Here is a 24,953-nt window from a genome sequence, read left to right on the forward strand (position 1 = left end):
TTAAGGTATTTTATTTTTCAAACAATTCTGTATTAAGACATGAATTCATTCAACACAATCTTTTGAAAGTTTAAAGTTGATCAGTCTATGAAATACAATCTAGAGTTAACCTCTCACAAGTAACACAGACGCGCGCACACACACTAAAACATTGCAAAGATGTTTACCGTCTTAAAAAAAACCCAAAAAAAAAACCAGTTATTGAAAAAGAATAATAGATATTGTAGTTCTGTCCAAAGATCCACATCGTTTTAGAGCTCCAAGTAAACCCCAAGTTTGATCGGCCTCACTCCCAACTACAGCTGCTAATCCCTTCATACTTTATTGAGAATATAAGCTAAGAGAGAGGAGGGCCTCATCACAATATTAACTATCGATACTTTGAGTTCACAAAGGCAGTTCCATGGATCTCATTACAGAGAAGCAAGAACAAGCATCCCAACAGGTGATTGTGTTAAACTGACAGAGCGAAGCAGTAGTTATTCTTTGTGGTTATGAACAAAAGTAAAATACAGAACAACTTCATTAACAAGCAACAAACGAACCAGCCTACATTCAGTCTGCCAAAGGCCACTGAAAAATCATTCTGTAGGTCACACTGAGATGAACAGCCACGGTTTGATTTGTTCAAATGCTTGTATTGCTTATTAAAAAAGAAATGTCATCATCTGAGAGAATAACTGTCTCTCAGGACGATGTTCTACATGTTTAACGCTTTACCTAAAACTCCATGGTGCCTCTTTCTTTCTGATGACAAACTTTGTGAATCTTGGCTGTTCAGAGCCGCCTTACATGAATTCAGCGATCCAATCTGTCCATGTTCGTGGTCAGACTGACACTGAAACTAATGCGTTAGGAGGTTCTTTTAATGGCTCTTGGCACAAAATGAAATAGAACTTTTACGACTTATTGTAACAAGAACTGTGTTACAAACCACAACCTATTATAAGAATTTCTGCTGCTTACAATGTGATAAGATTAATATTTGAACAGATTCCCTCAAATAAATTGATGACAGTTTGTAGCACCTCATCCATAAACTACACGTCAATGTTCATCACAATTTTAAACATTGCTGAGCCACAAGAGTTTGAGCAAGAACTTGTTTTGAGAGATCTTTTTTTATTTGTAAAATAAAGGCCTTCTTAAAATAAACACAAAGTCAAATTATTTAGAAATGCTATCCAGAATATCAACACAAATCAGATGATAAAGAAGATTTAATGAATATGTTGCTATGGTATTTTGCTTTATCTTTTAAATCAAATTTAACTGCAAGGAAGTAGTATGGTGTTCCTCACTGAGCTTGTGCACAAAAGCTGAGGTAGAAATACACTAAAGTATTCCAAATAAACTTTTTATTAGGCAACATGAGAATGTGTGTTAAAGAGTTCTCCATTGATTTTACACACCACAGTCTGTTTCAGTTTCAGTTGGCAGTAAGTGCACTGAATGATGTTGCCAGGCAACAACTGAGATGTTGCAAACATTTTTGCAGAAGAAAATGTCTGACCGTTACGACTGCTCATAGTTTGGTCAGAGATTGTGTTGTGTTATACAAGTAGCAGATGAGGGGCGAGCTAGAGGTCTGGTAAATTCACCTCACTTCTTCAAACTTTTTCCACACATGCAGTATTACTCCCGAGCACCTGTTAACAGACTCCGATGTGTAAAATCAGGGGAGTTAATCTTGAAGGATTTTCATACCTGGTGACAAAAACGCATTAAAAAATGAGGTTGTCAAGAATTGATAATTGACTAATTGTCTTCTTCTGTAATCTGTTAATGTACCTTATTGATCAATAAACTTTTTCACTTACTAAATGCTGCCTTTTTTTGATACAATACCAAAGCCAAGAGCCAATAACCTCACATCAAGAGCTATCACGCCCTTCATATCACCACTGCACCACTTTGTGTGCTGTTTCCCGTCATCACCTGAGCATATTTACAGCCTGTCACCTTCACATAGGCAATTTACACAAGAGGGCCAGATCCCACACCAGTCTGTGAGTCATCACAAGCGTCTGCATCACAGCCGAAGTTGACTCCTCTGGTAACAAGAAGACAGACGTTATTTTTATGGCTAGTCAACAGAAATGCTGCAGTAATTGACAGTCTACATACACACAGCTGTCTCAGTGGACGACTCGTTTCACTATCACCAACTACTAAGACTGATTACATACTGACGAGTTTGTCCACTGCTGAGTGAATGAGGAAAAACAAAAAATCCATCTCTCTGTTGCAATTATAGCTCTGATCTCTGCCTTAAAATACATTGTGCTTTGATTATTAGAGCAGTACACATGTTCATATAAATACAAATCTGTCTTATAGATGTACATTCACTTTGATTTCTCAATATAGACTAATTTACACATTTTATAAAATAGGCTTTTCAGAATATATCAAGCTACTTTCCCCACTACAAGATTATGCAATCAACATCGTTCAAGAATAAGCGCTAATCTCATTTTTGCTGCAAGAACCTACATTTTCTGAGCAGACGTCACACACAGAGTTGAATTTGACCTGCGCACAAGTACTACGGTTTTTTTCTTCTACGAACACGTTTCATACGTATGGCTTTTCATTATGCTGGCTCTCACTGTGAGAAGATCCTTTACATGTTACACTTGATAAATTGGACATGTGGTAATTAAATTGTTATTGCAACTATCTGAATTGATTATTGTCTGAAAATATTTTTTAGGTAATATACATGGTGCCAAAAAAGCATTTGAAGTCCATCAAAGGGATATTCAGGATTTGATTTAAGTGTACTTAAGTGGCACAGGGTATAAATCCTAACAAAGGGGCAAATTTTGTTGTTCCTCTCCTACATGAGATTTCAAGTAAGAAACAAGTGTGTATGTGTGGTAGGGGGAGGGGCTATTAACCGATCCTTTAATCTCTCACCTTCCCAACTCCAAGGCACTGCTTTAACTGTAAACATGGCAGATTGATAAAAAAAATTATGATTTGACCATAAAAAGCACAAGTGCCAGAGCTCCTGGTGGATTGTTATAGTGACATTAGAAATGAATGTCATGGCACATGACAGATACTCAAGAAAACGCATTTGCTAAATGGGAAAACAACTTTGATACAGAACTATATACTCTACTTCAATGGCTTACATGCACACCAAGTATCTGCTCGAGATATATTTATAAATGTATGTTTACTGAAGTGAAAGTGCTTTCCATGCCCATTTACAGTTTGTTTTATAATCTCACCACAAAAGTAGCCATCTATGTATATTCTTTATAGATTTATTTTTGCCTCTATTAAATATATCTCCTCAGCGACATTTAGCAGATTATCCCATTGATCACTAACCGAGATTCCTTTTTATAATAAATTAAAGCTTTTTCTTTTAGGCAGTTGTGTTCTTTTAACATTAACATGTCAGCTTCTATTTATAAGCAGATGAACCAACTTGTTGGAAAATGTAGACATTTTCCAAACAATTCCATGCTGACAATAGAAGTGGCTTTAAAATGTCCACCTGTTGATACCAAAGTGCTGCAGAAGCACAGCGGTGCCGTAAAACTGTGTGAATCACTGATCAAAAAGCTTGATTCATGTGTTTACCAACCCACTGCTGACAGGAAATCAGCAATCTACTTCCTGATGATGCTGCATCATACTTCTACTGTACTACCTGGTGTATGAGAGCACACAGAATCTCCCCTGTGCAGCTGCCTAAACAAAGCAGACATTTAATTCCAAGAAAAAAAAAAAACACACACAGTCAAAAGCTAAAGGAAAGCAGCTCAATAAGCATGATATTTTTTAGCTGTATATACAGAAAGAAACATTGGTTAGTGATCTGTAGGAAGAGTTTCTACACAAATCTTTAAAGTCGCCATTTAAGCAATGTTTATTTTGCCCTAGCTTCATACCCCACGCTGCAGAATATGCTGTGAACTTTGGCAGAATGTATAGATATAAAATATATTAAGTCTCATGTGTTCCAGCAGTCTTCTTCAAAGTGCCTGATGAGATGGAGTCCTCTGTGGTATTGCAGAGTCACCCTACATTAAATCTCTCCACTGGCCTTAGACAAAGAATAAACTGTACCACACCTAGCTGTTCTCTGCAAAAAAAACAAAACCCACACTAACTAAATAGTCTTAGAACTGAAATATAATACAGTAGGGTAGATCACTGTGGTAGGAGGGTGAAAGGACCACGAAAATGATCTCGCTTAATCACAATAATCAGTGACACCCTCTTTTCACGTTCCACCAGCATCCTCTTTTACTGACAAATACCCCTCTCCTCAAAAAGGTGTCAACCACTCTCCAACACGATCAGCCAAATACACAAACTCCCCTCTTCAAACAAAGACTCCACAGATTAGCATATATTGCAATATAATGGCAATATAATTACAGTAAAATTAAGTAAACCAGTAGGCTAATAGCAATACAGAATCACTACATATAAATAACACATTTTTGTATTATGTAAATCTATGAAAACAAAAAGTTTAGATACAAGCCTGATGAGTCAAATAATGAAAGGCTTCACCTAAACCAAGAAAAAAAGGCAAGGCAGGAGATTTCACATTACTGATTAACTGAGTACTGCACATATATGTGACTTCTGATTGGTTTGATCATTTATTCATTTAAACTGAAATCTATTTAGCTTTTGAAGCATTCAAGGCGTACTTGCTGTGATTAAGAGTTGCAACATCATTTGCCATTCAGGTCAGAAAAAAGCTTGTGAAAGTCGGACTTCAGGTTACTGTCTACTATACATAACTAAACATACTTCAACAAGCTACTTCGTCCTGACTTTAATGTCCCTTTGTAATATTTTTTGTACTAAATCCTTCCTTTAAACCTCCCTGAAATCATGGGAGCCCCACAACAATGGGGGTCCACAAGCCACTGCAGATGTTCCAGCATTTTATTTTTTGACGTCCATGTGTCCGATGGCAACACACTGACTGGAGGCTATATAGGAGGCCTGCAAATGATTCAGATCTAAGTGTAAGGTGCTACCTATTTACAGCTTCATTTCAACATACAGTATTGGTAAATAATGCCTTCTTCAAAACGTACTGTAGAACCATCAAGGAATGTTTTTTTTTAACATACTCCACAATGAGGAACCAAATAGATACGACAGAACACGGGTCCACCAAGTAAAGTAAATCAAGACAAGAATATTTACAGTACAAATCAATAGATGATATTAACATTTGAAGCTCATCAGTGATTTTTCATGATGAGTCCAGGGAGAATGTTATCGGGGGGCTTCTGTGAAAATTGTGTCTTAAGGAGTGTACATGTAGGCTGGAATGGGTTGTTAGTGTATGTGTGTGTGTGTGTGTGTGTGTGTGTGTGTGTGTGTGTGTGTGTGTGTGTGTGTGTGTGTGTGTGTGTGTGTGTGTGTGTGTGAAAAAGAGCTGAAGAGAAAGGGAGAAAGGTGTTTCACAATTGTGTGCATGCACTTGTGAGAATTTCAGATGCCCTTTCTTCTCCGAAACCCTGCTGGGTTCCACACACTGACCAGAGCGGCTGTTCCTTCACCAGTTCATGATGCAGTTTCTGTTCAACGTCATGAAGTACACCTGGCTGCTGCCTCCAGACCGCACTGATGCAAAGAACACCTGAGGAACAGCACGGACACAAAAGGACATGCATGTGTTTAAGTTCAGTGGCTATTAGTGGCCTGACTGTCCCACACTTTTTAAGTTTGCATCTCTCTCACCTTGTCGTTTCTCTCACAAAGGAACTTCAGCCTCTGAGCTCTTTTGTGCATGAAGACACCGTCCAGGTGGCCGGTCTCCACAGAACGGATCTCTATGGCCTTTTCTCCCCATCCCATGATCTGATTTGAGCAGATATGAGCTGCAAGGCAAAAGGTAACATTAGTACTTTGGCAAGGTGATTACAGTTTGTATAGCTGACACATCTACTTTGATCTATGTCCATGGAAGTTTGTTTTTTGGAGATTTGATCCGCACCAACAGATGTGGGCATCTCGCCCCACTGCAGGACCACGTCCTTGATGATTCGCCCGTAGGTGTTGACGTAGACACCCTCGTCTTCGTAGCACAGCAGCATCTCCATGCCGTCTGAGCTGGGCAAGAATACAATCGCGTGCGGTGTCACCTGGCTCTGAATCTGTTTGAGATGAAGAAAGACGGGATAAGTCACTGTAGGTCTCACATCACCCAGAACACCGCCGTCTGACAGCTGTACAAACTCACATGAACGGGGATATAAATGTCATAGTTGTTCCCGGAGTCCACGTCGATGGCGTGGAAGCCGGCACATGAACCGTAGATGACCTTCAACCTCTGACCCTCCTCCACTGTCAGGTCGACCAGGACGGGCCTGTGTGGCAGGTCTGCAAAAGACTGATGGAAAGGAGTGGAGGGGGTTCAGGAGTAGAAAGTGAGTGCCAGAAGATAATCTACTCGAATGCTCTTCTGGTTGACTGATCTTGCATAACTAATCCTGCTCATAGGAAAGGGGAGACTTACCTTGAAGGCCATGAATTTGTGATAAGGTTTGGGCGCCCAAGCATACACTTCCACCGCATTCTTCAGAGCAATCACCAGGAACTTTATCCTCTCATATTTCACTAGATAGAACAACCACAAGACCATCTGACATCAGATCCTTGGCAATCAATAATTCACTGTGCCCTAATGCATTTATGAGAATTTCTCCCGGAGTGGAATAGACAGCAGTGATAAACAGCCGTCACCACTCACCCACTTTGTAGTGCACGCAGCCCTCCATCTCCCCCACAGTGGTCCAGCCCTGCTTCTTCTCCACCTCAGGGTCATTGTGGAGGATCTTGTTCCTCAGCCAGGCCAGGTAATAGACACGCACCTTGTTTTTCTTGCCTTAATAGACACAGTGGGAGATCACTTACAAAGAGACTTATATCAGTAATTATTTAAATGCATTTAAATTGAGGTTTCATTCATATTTTCACCGTATCAAGATTTGCAGACAATACACAGAAGAGCTGGGAGTTATATCACTAAAATAACTTGATATTGTCATAATACTATGATATCTAACTTAAAAGTGGGTTTCCTTGACTGCTTTATAGTTACTGGCACAAATGTCTAAACTTGTGTTTTAGCTGTGCAAACATGTTGACAATATATTTCTGCTGTGATGTGTAAATATCTGATAAGAACATTAGTAATCATCAACAATATATCATGACATTATAAATTTAGTATTTTGTAAGACTCACCCATATTTCCCCATTTTTAGTTCTCGATTGGCTTGGCTGATTTGTTTAAAAAAATATTGTGATATTATCTTTTCTCGACACCTCAAAGCTCTTACACACAGCACACACAAATAAAAAAAAGCTTTCCTGTGGCTTTGAAGTGCAAAGTCAAAAAAAATCACTCTGAAGGCATGAGCACAATTGGCATCTAGTGTTTGGCATCCCATTAAAGACAGTAGTCTTTTGCCAAAAGTACAGACGGTTTTAACCAAGTGTAGTGAGAGCAGACTGGTTATGAGCGGCAGTAATGACCTGATATGGTGATGAGCAGGTTGAGGCCCTCCAGGACGTCCATCTGTTGGAACCTGCGGGAGTTGATGAGGGGGTAAACCTTGCCTTGACCACTACGGTCCAGCAGCTTCAAACCGTTCTCTGTGCCCACCAACAGGTTCACACCTGGACACACACATCCGCAAATTAATAACTTTTTAAATTTTGAATTAAACGATTGCATTTTCCTAGTATTTAAACTCTTATTGGACATTTTGAATGCTTTAATTTTCCTGCAACACATACATGATACCACCATAAGATTTCATTGTATTTAGAATTTTAGAAGAAAAAAAAGACAACTTTAATATATATGTGATGTAACTGCGGCAATGTCACACATTGACAGCTATTCTATTCCTACAACCCTTTTTTGAAGATGGAGAAACAGGACTTTGAAGGTCATATTGTTGACACATTATAAAAACAGAACTTTCAGATAACTTTCTCCCCACAGGTCATCACCTGGGTAAAAGATGGTTCTTGGTTCACAGCTTGTGAGAAGAGGCTTTAAGAGCAGAAATTTAATCGATAAAACTGACATCCAGATATCTAGTTATTTATTTCACACTACGTTTTGTTAGTTTTGGTCATATTATCATATTAGTTCTTTGTCAGGAGGTTGGGCCAGAGATAAGAAGGGATAAAATAACTTGGCTCTGTTGTGGCACCAATAATCTAACGTAATTCTCTGGGTTTTTCGAGTATTGAATCTGTTCTCACCCCAGAGGGCAGCACACAGGATCTCGGAGTTGAACCTCTTCTTGTACTTGCGGATCTCAGGTGTGTCATTGGGGGGGCGTGTGTTGGTGGGATTGACATTCACCATGGACCCTTTCCTCACCTCCATCTTCAGCTGCTCAAACCTGGAGCCTAAACAGGGAGGCCCCGATGGAAATGGCTTAATTGACGAGGGAAAACACAACCGATGGGCAAAATGGTACAAGGTTCCGAACTAGACACAAATCTCCCACTCATCCTTTTAAAAAGGGAAATTAGATAATTAAAAAGTAACATTTTTAAAGAATTATGTTGTAATATAATAGATATAATACTTAGAAAAAACTGCAGAATTTAATTTCCTACAGTATTTCATTGCACAAGAAATAATGTTGACGGTTAAGGTAATGAATATTTTTGCATTCATGTTTTCCTTCTTTGCCTAATGTTCAAGAAATTCCAAGCATGTTGCTTCAAGTCTAAGCTCCTGACTTACCAGTGACAGACATGTTATCCCCTGTAACTCCTGGTGACTGGTACATGCCCAGATCCACAAAGGTGGTGAAGGAGGACTTGCCAGATGCTTTAACCAAACCCCTGGACTGATACTGGTGAAGCAGAAAGGTGTTGTTTAAGTGAACATCATGTCTGTGGAGATTTTATTTTGTCATTTAAAATGTTAAAAACACATTTTCTGTGCCTACTGTATGAGGCATTAAAACGGCACATTTAAGCTGTATTTTTTGTGATGTCTCCACTAACAAGAATGAATTGTAATGTGTTATGGGTGCACTTCATGGCTGGAATGAGGGCAGAGAAGGAACACTTGGAAAAAAAAGGAATTTAGTACTGATATATTTAGTATCATGAGAACTTACGTCATAAACAGAGTCCTTCCCAGGGGAGGAGTGAGTGGCTGAATCTGTGGGGGAGTGGGAGGGCTGCACCACATCTGGCAAGTTAGTGTATCCATTATGGCTCCTCTTCTCTGGGGTCTTTAGAGGTGAAAGAGAAACACACACAAACACAAAACTCTATGTATTACTTATGGTCATTGGCAGACTTGGATCTAATCTAATCTGCTGCAAAAATTACCGGGATTTGACCCCTCTGGGTAGCACACCACAGTGAAGAACTACAAGAAGTAAAGTAACATTTGTGAACAGATTTGCTTTAAAGAAAAGGTGTTAAATACTAGTTTGGGACAATATTAATGGCCTCAACATGGTGACGGCTAAGTCGGCGCCTCAGAGCTATCAACGCTAACGGTCCAAACTGCAGCAAATGTGCTGACAGTGTTCAACTAAAAGGGAACAGGATTAGGCGCTATGCTTCTGGGACAAGGACGGCGACGGTCGGGACGGCTGTAACCGCCGTAACCGCTGTATGAGAGCAGTGCTGAGAGGTGGCCATGAGCTAGCCACTGGGGCACGCTCACATGCAAGAACATGCACTAAAAGCATGCATGGAGGGAGAGAGACTTCATCGTCTGCTCAGGTAGACAGTACAGTCCCTGACAAAAGTCTTGTTGCTTGGGTACAAGTTGACCTTAAGTGCCCCTCAAATATATTTGTAATCAATTTTTTTTTTTACAAGAAATGGCTAATTTCAATCCCAACAGCTTTTGAAATAATGTTTTGGTGCCAAACGAAACTGCTGAAAAGCATTCTAACGTTCACAGCTTGGTAAAGCCCACTGAGTCAGTTTTTGCAAAGACAAAAGTCTTGTCGCCTTGTCATATGATGCACCCAATCCTAGATTACAGCCTCACCTGTGATCAATAATTGATCAATCAATTAGTGGGTGTGTATAAAAAGAACCCCAGCACACCAGACCTTCACATCAACTGCAACTTGACCTCTGACAACATGCCTAAGATTCACCCTGAGACCAAAGCGTTGATTATCAAGAGGCTGAAGACCAGATCCACTGCTGAGGTGGCTGACACCTTCAATGTGTCTCAGCGTCAAGTACAAAGAATAAGAAAAAGATTTGAAGAGACTGGAGATGTTTTTGACAAGCCCAGGTCCGGCAGACCCCGCAAGACAACTGCTCGGGAGGACCTTTTGTTGGCTCAAAAATCCAAGGCCAGCCCCTTTTCCACTGCAGCAGAGCTCCACCAGGCCTGGTCACCTCAAGTCCCCGTGTCAACCAGGACAGTTTGTAGAATTCTGTCTCGAAATGGCCTCCATGGTCGAATCAGTGCCCAGAAACCAGCACCAAACAAAAGACAATTAAAAAAACGTGTGGCATTTGCCAAGGCCCATAGCCTGCTAAAAGGATGGACGCTGGAAAAGTGGCAGAAGGTGGATTTCTCAGATGAATCTTCAGTTGAATTACATGACAGCCGCCGCAAATATTGCAGGAGACCTACTGGAGCCCGCATGGATCTGAGATTCACCCAGAAAACAGTTAAGTTTGGTGGCGGAAAAATCATGATCTGGGGTTACATCCAGTATGGGGGTGTGCGAGAGATTTGCAGGGTGGAAGGCAATATCAATAGCCTAAAATATCAAGAAGTATTAGCTACCTCTTACATTCCCAACCATACAAGGGGTCAAATTTTGCAGCAGGATGGTGCTCCATCGCATACTTCCATCTCTACATCAAAGTTCCTCAAGGCGAAGAAGATCAAGGTGCTCCAGGACTGGCCAGCCCAGTCACCAGACATGAACATCATTGAGCATGTCTGGGGTAGAATGAAAGAGGAAGCATGGAAGACGAAACCAAAGAATCTTGATGAACTCTGGGAGGCATGTAAGACTGCTTTCTTTGCTATTCCTGATGACTTCATCAATAAATTGTATGAATCATTGTCGAACCGCATGGATGCAGTCCTTCAAGCTCATGGAAGTCATACAAGATATTAAATATGGATCTCACAGCACCACTACTTAATTCACTGATGTTATGCAACATATTTTTGTATTTGAAGTAAATTATTTGTTCAATTTTCACATTACTCTCTGTAGGCGACAAAACTTTTGTCTTGGCAAAATCTGACCTTTCTGTGTTCATTAAATGATCAATCTTTCTTCAGTGAAGCAAATTTATTTTAGTATATTAAACATAATTTGGGAGGGTTTTAGCTTTCATATGAGCCATTTCTAAAACCAATGGATAAATTAAAAGTCAGGTTATAAGCTGTTGTTTCTACAAAATGGATAAGTGACAAGACTTTTGTCAGGGACTGTATTTCATTATATCTTTACATAGCAAATATTTGTCTGCTGCTATATCAATGCTCTGAATCCTGTTTATTGCTCAGTTTACTTCCACATACTAACCGTTTGTGGAAAAAAAATGTTTAGTAAATGCCAACTGCACAAGGTGTTCTCTCGGAAAGAGTCGAAGATATTCATACATTTCCTCAAGATAATCTATACCCACTATTTTCTCAGTTAGAACATCAGTTATCACATTTTATGAATACTCTGTGCAAATGAGATCCTCCCCATATACCAGTGGTATGCAACATGACCTGAAGATTATATCAATTGTGCAATCTACTGGGTGACATGAATGAAAGGCTGACACTGTTCTAATGTGATGCAACTGAATATTTGTGCCGTCAGTGAAGCTGAATTACTTTAAAAAATAAAAGTACATTAACTGTTTTGTGTCAAAGTAAGCAGAATTCCTCTGTATAATGTAATGTACAATGTTTGTTTGCTTTAAAATGCCACGCAAAATAATAACTCCCTATGTTTCCCTAAAATTCTGTTTTGTCACTGTAGCTTGGCACAAATATCTGAAGCTCTTTGCATATTCAAATGCTGCAACACACAAAACTCCCACATTCAATTCATCACTAGCCACCTGCAAGATGTATGCCGTCTGTCACTGAAATCATATATACTGTCTCTATAAAGATTTATGCCAACCTACTCTAACACAGGGTGTTTTTTTTAATGTACAAACTTGGCACTCGATTGTATCTCTGATTCCTGTAGGATTAATTTATTCCTGAGTGCTTTTTGAACATGGAATCTTCAAAGGTGTCCATCAGTGAAACCCGAAGAGCATCGTTGATGTTTTGGGCATATACATTTTTTTGGCTATCAAACTTCATCAAGGGTGTGTGGAAAATGGCTCCAAATAATGTATTAATTTGGTCAGTTAAGTGTGTAAATAAAATAAGATTATTAACGAACAACTGTCTTGCAGCTGGCTGCACGGTGGTGTAAAAAATGTTTAGTAAATGCCAACTGCACAAGGTGTTCTCTCGGAAAGAGTCAAAGATATTCATACATTTCCTCAAGATAATCTATACCCACTATTTTCTCAGTTAGAACATCAGTTATCACATTTTATGAATACTCTGGTATATGGGGAGGATCTCATTTGCACAGTGGTATGCAACATGACCTGAAGATTATATCAATTGTGCAATCTACTGGGTGACATGAATGAAAGGCTGACACTGTTCTAATGTGATGCAACTGAATATTCTTGCACTGGACAACCATGTAGCATCAGTATTGCATTGCCTGATTTGGAAATATCATACAATAACTCAGGGGCTGCACGGTGGTGTAGTGGTTAGCACTGTCGCCTCACAGCAAGAGGGGCCCGGGCTGGACAACCTTCTGTGTGGAGTTTGCATGTTCTCCCCGTGTCAGCGTGGGTTCTCTCCGGGTTCTCCGGCTTCCTCCCACAGTCCAAAGACATGCAGGTTAGGTGCATTGAAGACTCTAAATTGCCCGTAGGTGTGGATGTGAGTGTGAATGGTTGTTTGTCTCTATATGTCAGCCCTGCGACAGACTGGCGACCTGTCCAGGGTGTACCCTGCCTTCGCCCATTGACAGCTGAGATCGGCTCCAGCACCCCTGCGACCCTTAACTGGATAAGCAGGTTACGGAAAATGGATGGATGGATGGATGGATGTCTTGCAGCTTTGTAATATTCTTTGACATGTATTGAGTTGGTTTTCCATCAAGTCCCAATGCATTTTAAGCTTCATAACATGCACAGATGACTCACCCTCTGCACCAGCATGGTCTGATCCCCGTAGCCTCCTGCTTGCTCTCCCTCTCCCACCTCACCCTCGTCTTCATGAACCACCATGGTGTTGACTGAATCAGTGTCTCCATCCCTGTGACTGAAATCAATAGAAGAATAGAAGCCAAGGATGACATCAGACCCCAAGCTTGATTATGGAAAGAGTCAAGAGAGAAAGCAGTTTTACTCAGAGTATTGAATACTGTATTTTAAAATAATTTTGACGAATAAAAACAATGTGTGAACAATGGCTTCTTGAAATATTATAATCTGAAGGTGTTAGTGTTACCGATCTGTGGGGCTTTCTTCCTCCTCAGCTCCCTCGCCACTCTCACTCTCCTCACTGCTCTCGCTGCTCTCCGAAGAGGAGGAGTAATCGTTGGCCTTGACTGGGGGCCTTGGCTGCTCCTCAGCCCGCTCCTTGGCAAAGAGGCCATGGTCCTGCACACACATACACACACATTTACTTTAAGGATACATTCAAAAATGTTTTAAACATAATCTCAGCTATCACAGAAAGTAGAAAAAAACAAATAATATTAAAGACAATCCAAACACCACTGAAGGTGAGGGCTCATCAGGAGGTTGGGCTCAAAAACAGTCCCAAAACTCCCAAAGCTCTCAGAATTCAGAGCCTGCCACTTGGTGGCATGATGGGATGATTTTGAGGCATGAGTGAAAGATGTCCACAAAGTAACAAAAAAATACATTGAAAATGCTTTTATGACAAGAGTGGGATATCATTCAAATACAAAACATGATTTACTCATGAAATAAAAACAGTGTAGATCATGCAATTCATTCAACATGTACTACAGCCAATGAATGCAGATGCAGCTCATGCATGAACACTGAGGACTGCATAACGCACAAAATACACAGATACTAACCTCCCCTATAGCTCTCTTGTAACTCTGCACAATTGAGGTAAAGTCAACAAACAGGGATTTGAGAAGAGAGAGAAACAGCAATAGTGTGAAGCATATAAAACAAAGGAAAGGTAATGTGAGGAGAAAACCTTGAGTTAGTATACGACATGTCAGTTTACAGAACAGGTGTGTTTTTATAAAACCATATTTTGTGTTGCATGCACTCCTACACTGATGTCAAACCCAGTTATAAGTAGGGGATACTGAAGAGACAGCCAATACATTGTCTGTTTGAAAGAACCACTTACAGCAGGGCGCCCAGGGCGGGAGGAGGTGCGAGACTCCCCTGGCTTATGACGGCTGTCATGGGAGAGAATGGGCGAATCCATTTTGGAGGAACCTGCAAATAACAAGGTTGCAGAGTGTAGTTATAATTCTGAAATCAGACGTACTGTAAAGACAGTCTGCAGAGAAATAGCATTGGGGAAGGAGGGACTCACTGAGGATGCGATGCCTCTCTAGGGAGCCAGTCTGGGGGAGATTGGATATGATGCTCATACTGTCTCCTCTCTCCCAGCGATCATTGCGGCTGAGATCTGGATTGCTGCCGTGAGGATACAAATCAGTTATCTGAAGTCTATCTACCACCATTTAGCAGGCTCTAATTTAGGTAAATATCTGATAAATCATTTGGCTGTCCTTAGTACCTGGCTCGCACTGGATGCCTTATGCCAGAGGTCAGGTTGGTGTTGAGAGCTGTGGCAATAGACGCTGTCCTTTGTGGAATCTGAGGATGGAGACAGTCTTGCATTTAACAGTGTTCTGACAAAAAAAACGGAGTTTTCCTAAGATGAAAGCACAGGGTGGAATTTTAACCACCACTAAATGCCTGTCAAAGCAGTGGATGGACAACCTGTTGGATCCACCAGCTACTGTGTGAGAGAAACTGAGTATTTATTTATTTCTTAAAACGAGACCTTTTGAAGTGAGTTTACTTACTGTAGTCAAGCTAACATACTATTTGTGTGTCAATATGGGAGTATTTTGCAAACTGTGGTTATGTTTTGTGTCAGTACACCTACTGCAGGGTCCAAACCAGCCACAACATCTCACCTTGGGTGGGAGTTCCACATCTGGCAGACGGATCCAGGGGCCGCGATCCTCTCCCATCTGGTGTGCCTGCGGTGCCGGGATTTCAGAAGTAGGGTCAGAGTTTTGACGCACCAGCTCTCTAGAGTGGATGGGACGGGGGCTGGGGGTAAGGGAGGGATCCTGGGTGGGGAATGCGGACATGGTCTTAGTGGGCTGATCACAGAGGGACTGGGAACGAGGGACAGGGGCAGCATAAGGCTTCAGTGGAACCAAGTGAGCCATCTGGAACTGCACAGGGGAGGAGGAGCAGCAGCAGCATACCAGGAGGGAGAGGCAGCAAAGTGGAAGGAGGAGAGCGCAAGATAGTCGGAGAAGCAGGCCAAGGTGGAGGAGAATGCAAGATTGTGTTCGTATTCCAAGGAGATTTTTTTTTTTACATTTAGGGACAAAGTGATGAAAGATATTTGGAGAGGGAAAGGAGGGTAAAGAAGAAAAAAAAGGCATAAACAAGGTAGCAGAGACAATGAAGGATAAAGCAGCTAAAAAATGCAGGGCAGAAAGGTATAAGCAGTTGTTTCTTGTGTTGTTTAATCTGAGCTTTACACCTACCTTTCCCTGCCCCCCTTGGGGTTCAACAGGCCTCTGCATTGGTGGGGTCTGAGCAGACTGGACCACTCCTGATTGGCTGATTGAGTCAGCGCGTGACTGGAGGGCATTGTCAGAGACAGTGGTGCAGATTTTGGGTGAGCCCTGTCTGTTGAGCTTACTCCGCTCCTCCACCTGAGATCAGGATGACAATTGAAAGAAGGATGTACATTGCAGGCCAGTGTGCAGCAGTGTGACTGTGGTGTTTAATGCTTCAAATGTAGAAAAAATGCGTTGCTACCTCTCGGGCCCAACTAGGTTTGTTGTTGGGCTCCAGGTTTTTGTTGTAGTGGTAGAGCTGGGGCTTCTTTTCTTGCTGCTGTTGTTGCAGAGACACCAGGTAGGCATGCTCCTGCTGCAGCTGCCTCTGCAGTCGCTCTGACTGTCGCTGTTCCTCCAGCTGCTTGCGCTTATACTCCTGGGCAAAAAAAAAAAAAACACACTGCAGTCAAGCCATTGCCTGCCTCAGACTGGACTTGACAGACAGGTCAGGCAGGTTTAAATTTAGCTGATCACCTCTGATTTACTTCCACTACTACACCAGATAATAAATACTTTATCATCTTGACGTATGTACTCCTTATTTAATTACAACAATCAATTACCAACCCACATCAAACAAATATTGAGCGTGTCTTTAGCAAAACCTTTTTGTGCTCTATATTATACTGACTGTAAAAGCGAGTCAGTTGTTTTTCATTGTGAGTTTTAGGCACAGGTCTCCTTGCCTTTGGATTGCCACAGCAGTCATAATGAAGCGTGTACAAGTACATTACTTCTTATAATAAGCAGCGATTATATTTCCATTCTTAGGAAAAACATGTCTCACATAGTTACATTTGATAAACAATCTTAGGTACACTCAATCAAAATCTTTTCAATAAAGATAAAATCTAAATGTTTTCTTCTTTGTTGTTGTTCTTAACCGCTCCTTAAAGTGCAAATCACCATGTGACGCAAAGCAAAGCAAAGCAAAGCAAAAGATTTACAAGTCAGTCTACATTACGATGCTCATAACATGTTCTGGGTGGTGAGTGAAAGCATGCGACTGTGGAAACAAACAAACCAAAGGCCTTTCAGAAACCAATGTGGTGTTCCTGCACAGTGAGAAAACCAAGCCTGGCACCTGGCGAGTATGCCTCACCCAGGTGCCTCCCTATTTGAGTAGACCGAGGACATAATCCAGGGATTACAGCATATCCCTCTGAGGGACCTATGAGCTCCTGTGGAAAAGGAAATCTACCCTGCAGCCACCCTGACATAGATGTTCAACATGGATATACATTTTCTGTTTTAAAAAGGGAGAGTCCTGGACACCTCCAAAACAGTTTTGATTCTCATTGCATCCGAGTCCAGGCTAGAAATTATATGCATTTATATCGTAGATCATAGAATGCTGATATTCTTTTTTGAAGCATAACATGGAGAACAGCTCAATAAAGCAAAATACAAGAGAAAATACAAGAGAATGATAGCCTTATTGTCTTGAACTGCACTGTTCCACGGGGTGTGCTGTGTACGAGTGTGGCAGTAAACTCTCAAAACTACTTCAGGGCCACTATCCTGCGGCTGTCCCTGTGATTTATGGAGATACACAAACATCATTTCTGTGTATATGTATAACGTAGGAGGGATATGTGGAAAACTATCTCAATTGCCTGATAAATTCAGTAGAAAGGATTTGGTTATTTCTCCCTCCAAAAAACGAGAACAGAGAACTCACACTATAGCTCAATCTAAATGACAGCACCTCGTATGCTTCACAGGAGCTAGCTAAAGCGAAGATGTAAGGAGTGTGGCAAAATTTCCTTTCAGTGTAAGCAAGATACACTTAAACTAACAAACTCAGAATCTGCCCAAAATGAACCTCAAAATCTAGGTCAGTGAATGCCTTTTCAAGACATGCAGTATCATCTGCCTTTTCTTCGACCTAATAGGATCTACTCTAACACAAGCAAAACATTCACCACTGCAGTGTTTGTTTTGACAAAGCACTGCAACGCTGTTTTTCCTTATCAGAATTGAGGGTGTAAGGATAAAGGGTGGCATATTCTGTACAAATTATAAAGCCCCCTGGGGCAGTTTTGTGATTTGTGATATCCGGTTATGTAAATAAAAATGACTTGACAAAACAGAAACAAACCATATTGTTGTGAGAACACACAATGTTTTTCTGTGCTGATCAATGAATCTCCTTTACTAATGATCTATTGTAACCGAGAGGACATGGAAACCTCTGCAGTCAAAACAAGACATGACAAAGGAGTAGTGAGGACTAGTTACCATAAGCAGTGCTTGCTCCTGAAGCAACTGCTGCTGAAGGATTTCTAACTGCCGCTGCTCTTCTTCTAACTTATGTCTGATAAACTCCTGAGGAAAGGTGAGGAGGCAGGAATGACAGGCACAGGAAAAGAGAAATTACAGGATATAGACGATAGAGGCACAGAACAGTTATGTAATATAATTCCAGTAAACAGACGTGTGTTGTACTGATAACAATTCTAACAATAAATTTTAGCTGCAAAACATGCAACGTCCCTGTTTAGAAGACAAATACAAGCTACCATTGAAACATGACATCACTGTTTAGCACTAGATAGAGATGGTCATAAATCACTACATTAAAGAATATTTAAATATTTCGCAGTACATTGTGCTTGTTTGTGGCATAAAATGAGTATTTGGGAGCACAGGGTGATGATGCCGTGTTGCCAGACTCTTGTGTTACTGAGAGTAGACTGGAAACAGAGCACAAGAGACGCAGAGTGCTCACCCACAGAAAACTCATCTCTGAATAAATACACTAATTTAGACCCTTGCTGCTATGGCAACCTACTCATGGAATTTCACCACCAGCGCAACTTGCACTGTGTTGCTGGTGGACACGCCCACACTCAAACACTGATTGGCTGTCTGCAGACCCCATGTCTCCTGCGGTTGGTTACCTGCTCTCTCTCAGCCAACCTTCTATCTTCCTCCCGTCTCATATCGTCGAGTCTCCGATGGGGACCTTTTTCTTGCTGCCTCACCATCTCTCGCTCCTTTCTCTGTTGCTGGGAGAGAAAGGGTGACAGGAAAAAGAGAAATGAGAATACAGGCTATGTTTGCACAGGGACATTTATAATGGATAGCCTGCTTAAAAGCAAACCCTCCCTTTGTTTTTTGTGAAAAGAGCTGGAAAAAAGAAATAAAATGGAGTGGGGATGCAGGGCTGTGAGTCATTCAAACAAACACTCCAATAAGCACACCTAGAGCATCCTAATCGTCAGCAGAGTTTGCTGCTTTGATTCAAACTGACCACAGTTATTCACGTTTAGCAGGGAGCAGTCTTTATATATTTTTTAAAGGGACTTTGAAACAACAAGGCTTGTTCTCTGTGGTGAAATGACACACAGCACACAAAGCTATTGTCCACTCAATTGTTGTCAGCACTACAATCCAATAGAGGAGCCAGAGAAGATAGACAAGGAGGTGGTGGTATATCAGGAGAGCTCATTTATACTGCAGTAAAATACTTTCCGACACTGCACTACATTTTCAGTAACAATATCAGTGTAAATGGGGTGTCACATTAAAATCCCACATAACTCCTCAGATGCTGCTGGCATTTTGTGAGCCCACAAATGAGCCGAGTAACAGTCAATCAAAATCTTCAGCAACGTACAAAACCTCTGCTTAAATAATCGCTACAAGCATAAAGTGTTCATCAACCATGACAATTAAATCACAGCATAAACACAAAATCTTTATTTAATTTTATCGTCGTCCATAACGGCAACAATATTTGTTCCCAAGTCCTATATGTCGATCAATAACAAATGAAAATCTAAGCACAAAAATCATGGAATGCCATCTTTCTAAAGTTTCCTATATTAGTTTGATGCATGTGGTAACATGATGCATAAAATGACCATGATGATCTGACTTAACCAGCCAAACAATAAACTAATTGCTGATAAGGGCTGATGGCCAGAGTCTGTCAGGCAGAGCTATCCACAAGGCTTTTTCCAAGACGATTTGTCACTATGACAACACTTTTTTGTCAACTCTATATCCGATAAAACTTCAAAGCAAGTTCAGCTGCCTTCTGGACAGAGAAGATAACATGATGACACATTCAGGGGATGTGAAATATTGACTGGAGCACAAGTGTAAAGCAAAACTTTTTGTCAACTGCGACAAAATCCAAGATATCCACCAGAGTCAGTAGGAATTTGTATTGTTCCATTCAGTAATGTGCAAACACTTAACAGCATTTACAACAGATACAAACCAACATCTAGTGTAAAATATTGTTTTGGATAGAATCTTTGTGGTTGACTGTAACAAAATACAATATATATACATTTTATTATTTCAGTAGTGATCCAGATCTAGGATTGCCTTCATGTAATCATTATCATACGTTACTGCATGCATTTTTTAAGGGTAAATGTCTTATTTTAGCTAGAGTGAATTCTTTAACCTTAAAGCATAAAAAACATACATAGTGTGCAAGAAAATAGCATGCATATAGATTCTATGTACTATTGACATCTTTACATGCACATACTTTACATAATCACCCGGTCCATGTATATCCATTCAGTATGTATTTTTGCACTATTTTATTGTTTACAACTTACAGAACACTTGACTTATATGTGGGTGTTTGATTTTTATAAAATTTTTGGTCATCGTTGCTTTTATATATACATACACACCTATTTTGTCACTGCTTAGGTAGACAAGTAGTCCATCTAACTATTCTTTTTTTTCTGTGCAAATACATTGAGAAAGATGCAAATAAACAATTAAATTCCTTGTACGTGCACACATGCTTTGCCAATAATGGTGATTCTAAATAACACATTCAGTTCACAGCATCATAATAGTCTTTTTGCAGAAAGACTAAATCTTGATCAACTTATAAACTACCTTTTCACAGATTCCATGCATTGCAACAAACATCATACTCACAAAACATCTCACTCTAGGCTACAAAATCCTCTCACTCAGGTGGAATGTTTGCAGAATTAATAATTCATACCAGTGTTGCAAGAAGGTGGACTTTCCTTCACACTCTATTCCCTACTCTTTACCTATTCATAAATAATATCAGTCTTTATTCCCCACTGTTTACCTATTTATTCAACCATGAATGTTAGTGAATAACATGTTGAAAATGTACTGTTGCCAGTGAAGGTGACCTGAACTTTTGTTCAGTACTTGCACCTAGTTATATAGTTATAGTTATATATTTGAGTTGGTGATGGAAAAAAATTGACTTTTATTTGCAAAGATTAAAACTTTGTTACCCTTATATGTTGTTTTATATTTTATTACTTATGTTCATGGATTGATATACATTAAGTATATTGCATAACAAAAGTTTAGTAGGCCGATAATAGAAGGCTGATCAAAACTGCTATGCACTTATGACTAAAGCAACCAATGGCAAACCAAAAACATAATAGAAGGGCAAACAAAAGGGCAACAGCAAGTAGTTAAATGGATGAAGGACAAGAACCAGAGCTGAGCAGACAAGGGACATAATATTCTTGTTGCTTGGTACAGTTTTGCTTTGAATTAAAAATGTTCCACGTCTTGCATAATGTATAAGTATCAAGAGCCTCTGGTAAAACGTGCAGGATTACATTTAATTTTAAAACAAGGTTGACAGTGGAAATAAGGTCAAAGACACCATTTTGTCTATGCCCCACAAAATCTGATGTTTGTACTTATGAATGTATCAGAATGAATCAAAAACCAGCACCAGACAAGAAAAAGAAAGGACATGATGATAAGAAACAAGTTAGTGGTGAAAATGTGGCATTAGTATGTGACTTTTCTATGAATGTGTGCATTTAAACTTACAACCTAGATAACAGCAAGGTCCCTAAAACACACCTATTTTTTGTAAATTGAGTGTCATATTGCTTTATGCACTGTTAGGGATCTTTTGAGTGATATGCTTTCCATCCCCAGTGCTCAGTTTATGCAGAATTTTATTTTGCAGATACCAGACCTCAAATCTTGAGTTGGGAGCATTACAATTATCGTGGACAAAATTGGAATGTTAAGTGTTGTGTCAAAACGAAAACAAATAAGAAATTTACGATTAAAGGCAAGAAAAGTATGTTTGTTTTCCTTCAAAGGAGTAGTTGGACACTTTTGGAAAAACATTTATTTGCTTTCTTGCCAAGGATGCATGAAGAGATTGATACCAGTCTCTGCCTGCGTGTAAGTATGAAGCTAGAGCCAGGAAAAAAAATGCTTCGCTTAGCGTAAAGACTGGATGCAGGGGGAAACCGTTACCTTTGCTATCTACAAAGTTCAAAAATATATATATTACACCTACCAGCACCTCTAAAGCTCACAAATTAACACATTGTATCTAACTAATCTAATAAAAAAAAAAAGTGTAAAAATATCAAGGTGTACTTTAACAGAGTTATGTGCTGCTACTTTTTTTCTTTGAACATAGTGGTTGCCAGGAAATAGAATACAGCACACATTTTAGAGGTGTTGAGATGAATTTTCTCTAGCTTTGGAGAGTCAGGCTAGTTTTCCAGCTGCGTCCAGTCTTTATGCTAAGTTAGGATAAAAGTATCCTTACTCTACATTCATGTTCAGCATGCAGATATGAGAGTAGTATTATTCTTCTCACCCAACCCTCGGACAAACAGCTCAAAAGTGTATTTCTCATAATACTACTCCGCCTAAAAAGGTAGAAATTTCTTAGTTGATTATTACCTCTTCAAGTCGGCGACGCTGTTCCTTCTGCTCCTCAATGCGTTTCTGTCGGTCGTGCAACAGTTGCCTCTTGTGTTCCTCAGGGTCCCTACGCTGAGCAGCCAGCTGGGCCTGCTGCCTCTTGTGAGCCTCCGAGCGCTCTTTGTTCTCCTGCTGCAGACGCTGAAAGTCCCGCCTCAGAGTGGACTCACCGGGTAGGTTGAGGATAGAACTGATGACCAAAATTAAAGAAAAAAATGAGGGAGAGGATTTTGAGGACAATCATTCACACAGAGAACACAAGTCACTTGGTGAGAGAATATATTGATTAAGGCAATACATAAATTGCAAATACCTTGACTCTCTTTCATCCCCACGATTTTCATCCTCTTCATCACTACCACTGTACTCATACTCTGTTTCTTCTATAATGAAAATGGGCAAAGAGAAGTGAAATATTACATGAAAAAAACATTGTATTATACAGTACATGAAGAGACAGTGTACCCTGGGTGACACCCATTTAGGCTCTTTCCATCTCATTTGCTCACCTTTCTCTCCCCTTTTCTTGCGCGTACGGTCAATATGGTCTTTGAGCTGAATTCGGACCTGGCGCTCAGTTGGCTGGTCCCGGATGAAGGAGTGCTTGAGAAGCTGCTCTGTGGATGGTCGGCTGGTATATGTCTTCACCAGACAGCCCTCTATAAAGTCAATGAATTTCTTGGACCTGGGAGGAATGGGGAGGTGAGAGGAGGGTAAACTAGTGAGGAAGAGTGGGAGGGCAGGGAGGTATGGATCAGCTGGCAGCTGGGCTGTTATTGCCAAGAAGAGGGATTCAAGTGGGACAAAGTCCATCTTTAGCCCCTTTAACATGTCTAACATTTTCTGGGGAGGAATCATGTGTGTGACATTTATAGGAATCTCCCTTTCATAAACAAGTATGAACTAAAGCCAAAGTTCTCCGTTCATGCTTGCAGTTTTGTGTGACACTTGAAAAAACTGAAAATATCACAACAGTGCACCGACCCATTTCATTCTGTAATGTCTTTACAGAATGTATTTGATTGGCAGGGGAGCTACTATCTGAATCAAGTACCAGTAAACAGAATGAGCAGTACATTGCCAAGCTGAAAAACTTTCTTCTAACTTCTCTGAAACTGCAACTTAAAATGGGAGCACAACATGATCACTGCAAAATAAAATTCAACTCCATGCAATACACACTACCTGTATGGGGTTAATAATGTATAAAAATAGTAACCAAGAGTTATTGAGTTCAAGTAATTGTGTTCTATATTTGCATAATTGTTCATCTGGGTCACACTATATTGAGTGACTACTTTATGATTGGAATAAAAAAAAAGAACTATGTGAAATAAACATTTCATTAATGCAGTGGGACAATAAACTCTACTAAGTGGGTCCATTAACAAGCAGCATAAAGATGAACGGGAGCAAAAAACAGGGTAGGAGAAAGAACATGGCAAATGTTTAAGTTTAAAAGTGTTCAGCTTCTCATCTTGCTCACAATCCTATTTGTCTCAAGTACATGACCTCTCACACCTTGAAATCTGAGTGAGGGACAGCTATCCTAAATATCTTTCCCCAGTAGAGGCACAAATGCACCCAAGGTCACTGGAAGCACAACATCTGCTTTGAGAAATCAGAGAGGTTCCTGTAATCACTTCTTGTACAGGCACTACTTGTTAAGTTTGTTTATAAGCACTAAAAGGGATAGTTTGCTTTTACCGAGTCAGACAGCCCTTTCCAACAGGGAACTGAGGCCGTTATCTATGCCATTACATTACATTACAGTCATTTAGCAGACGCTTTTATCCAAAGCGACTTACAATAAGTATGCCCACTTCAAATTCACCAGACTCCTTTAGGAAAACAGTTATTTTACCTTGAAGTACACGAGAGTTGCTGGTCTTCATCTGCCTCCATCAGTTAGTTTGTTTGTGTTATTGTGTGACTTTGGTGAATCCGAACTAACCCTCTAAAACTCTTAATTCCCACAATAACACACACAAACAAACTAACCAATCAAGGCTAGATGTAGACCACCAACTCCCGTGTTCTGCAGGTAAATTACTGTTTTTGTCAAAGGAATCTTGGGGCTTTGAAGAGAGCATAGAGGGATATAATGTATTTAGTTCCCTGTTCGAGAGGGCTGGCAAGGTAAAACTGTGAAAATATTCTAATATGGTACATTTTAACTGGTATTGATTTCTTTAGTTGGGTCTTTTTTCTCTGGCTAAAATATGTTTTGCTGCTGCCCCCATCCACAGCAGTACATTGCTTTGCTACTGTGCTGGTACTCCCGTCTGTTTCTCCAACCTGTAGGCGTACAAATCGTCA

General features: G+C 40.3%; 1 protein-coding gene across 4 annotated transcripts in view; it reads right to left on the reverse strand.

Moving 5' to 3' along the window:
* Positions 1-24,953, reverse strand: part of mink1 (misshapen-like kinase 1) — a 35,387-nt gene continuing 10,434 nt past the window's right edge. The window contains exons 9-31 of one of the 4 annotated variants that reach the window (XM_054625558.1): positions 23,144-23,319; positions 22,948-23,017; positions 22,614-22,824; positions 18,824-18,931; positions 18,162-18,248; positions 16,120-16,296; positions 15,843-16,013; positions 15,255-15,320; positions 14,849-14,928; positions 14,642-14,745; positions 14,450-14,541; positions 13,562-13,713; positions 13,255-13,372; positions 9,150-9,266; positions 8,768-8,879; positions 8,275-8,424; positions 7,534-7,677; positions 6,746-6,880; positions 6,512-6,612; positions 6,236-6,385; positions 5,990-6,149; positions 5,734-5,873; positions 1-5,632 (exon numbers count right to left, since the gene is read on the reverse strand). In XM_054625558.1, the coding sequence (XP_054481533.1) occupies positions 5,549-5,632; positions 5,734-5,873; positions 5,990-6,149; positions 6,236-6,385; positions 6,512-6,612; positions 6,746-6,880; positions 7,534-7,677; positions 8,275-8,424; positions 8,768-8,879; positions 9,150-9,266; positions 13,255-13,372; positions 13,562-13,713; positions 14,450-14,541; positions 14,642-14,745; positions 14,849-14,928; positions 15,255-15,320; positions 15,843-16,013; positions 16,120-16,296; positions 18,162-18,248; positions 18,824-18,931; positions 22,614-22,824; positions 22,948-23,017; positions 23,144-23,319 (2,905 nt within the window). In that variant the 3' untranslated portion in view covers positions 1-5,548. Of the gene's footprint in view, positions 5,633-5,733; positions 5,874-5,989; positions 6,150-6,235; positions 6,386-6,511; positions 6,613-6,745; positions 6,881-7,533; positions 7,678-8,274; positions 8,425-8,767; positions 8,880-9,149; positions 9,267-13,254; positions 13,373-13,561; positions 13,714-14,449; positions 14,542-14,641; positions 14,746-14,848; positions 14,929-15,254; positions 15,522-15,842; positions 16,014-16,119; positions 16,297-18,161; positions 18,249-18,823; positions 18,932-22,613; positions 22,825-22,947; positions 23,018-23,143; positions 23,320-24,953 lie in introns of all 4 variants that reach the window. The other 3 variants (XM_054625557.1, XM_054625554.1, XM_054625556.1) reach the window with 3 other exon arrangements.

This window comes from Anoplopoma fimbria, chromosome 24 (assembly GCF_027596085.1).
Source record: "Anoplopoma fimbria isolate UVic2021 breed Golden Eagle Sablefish chromosome 24, Afim_UVic_2022, whole genome shotgun sequence".
Taxonomy (NCBI): domain Eukaryota; kingdom Metazoa; phylum Chordata; class Actinopteri; order Perciformes; family Anoplopomatidae; genus Anoplopoma; species Anoplopoma fimbria.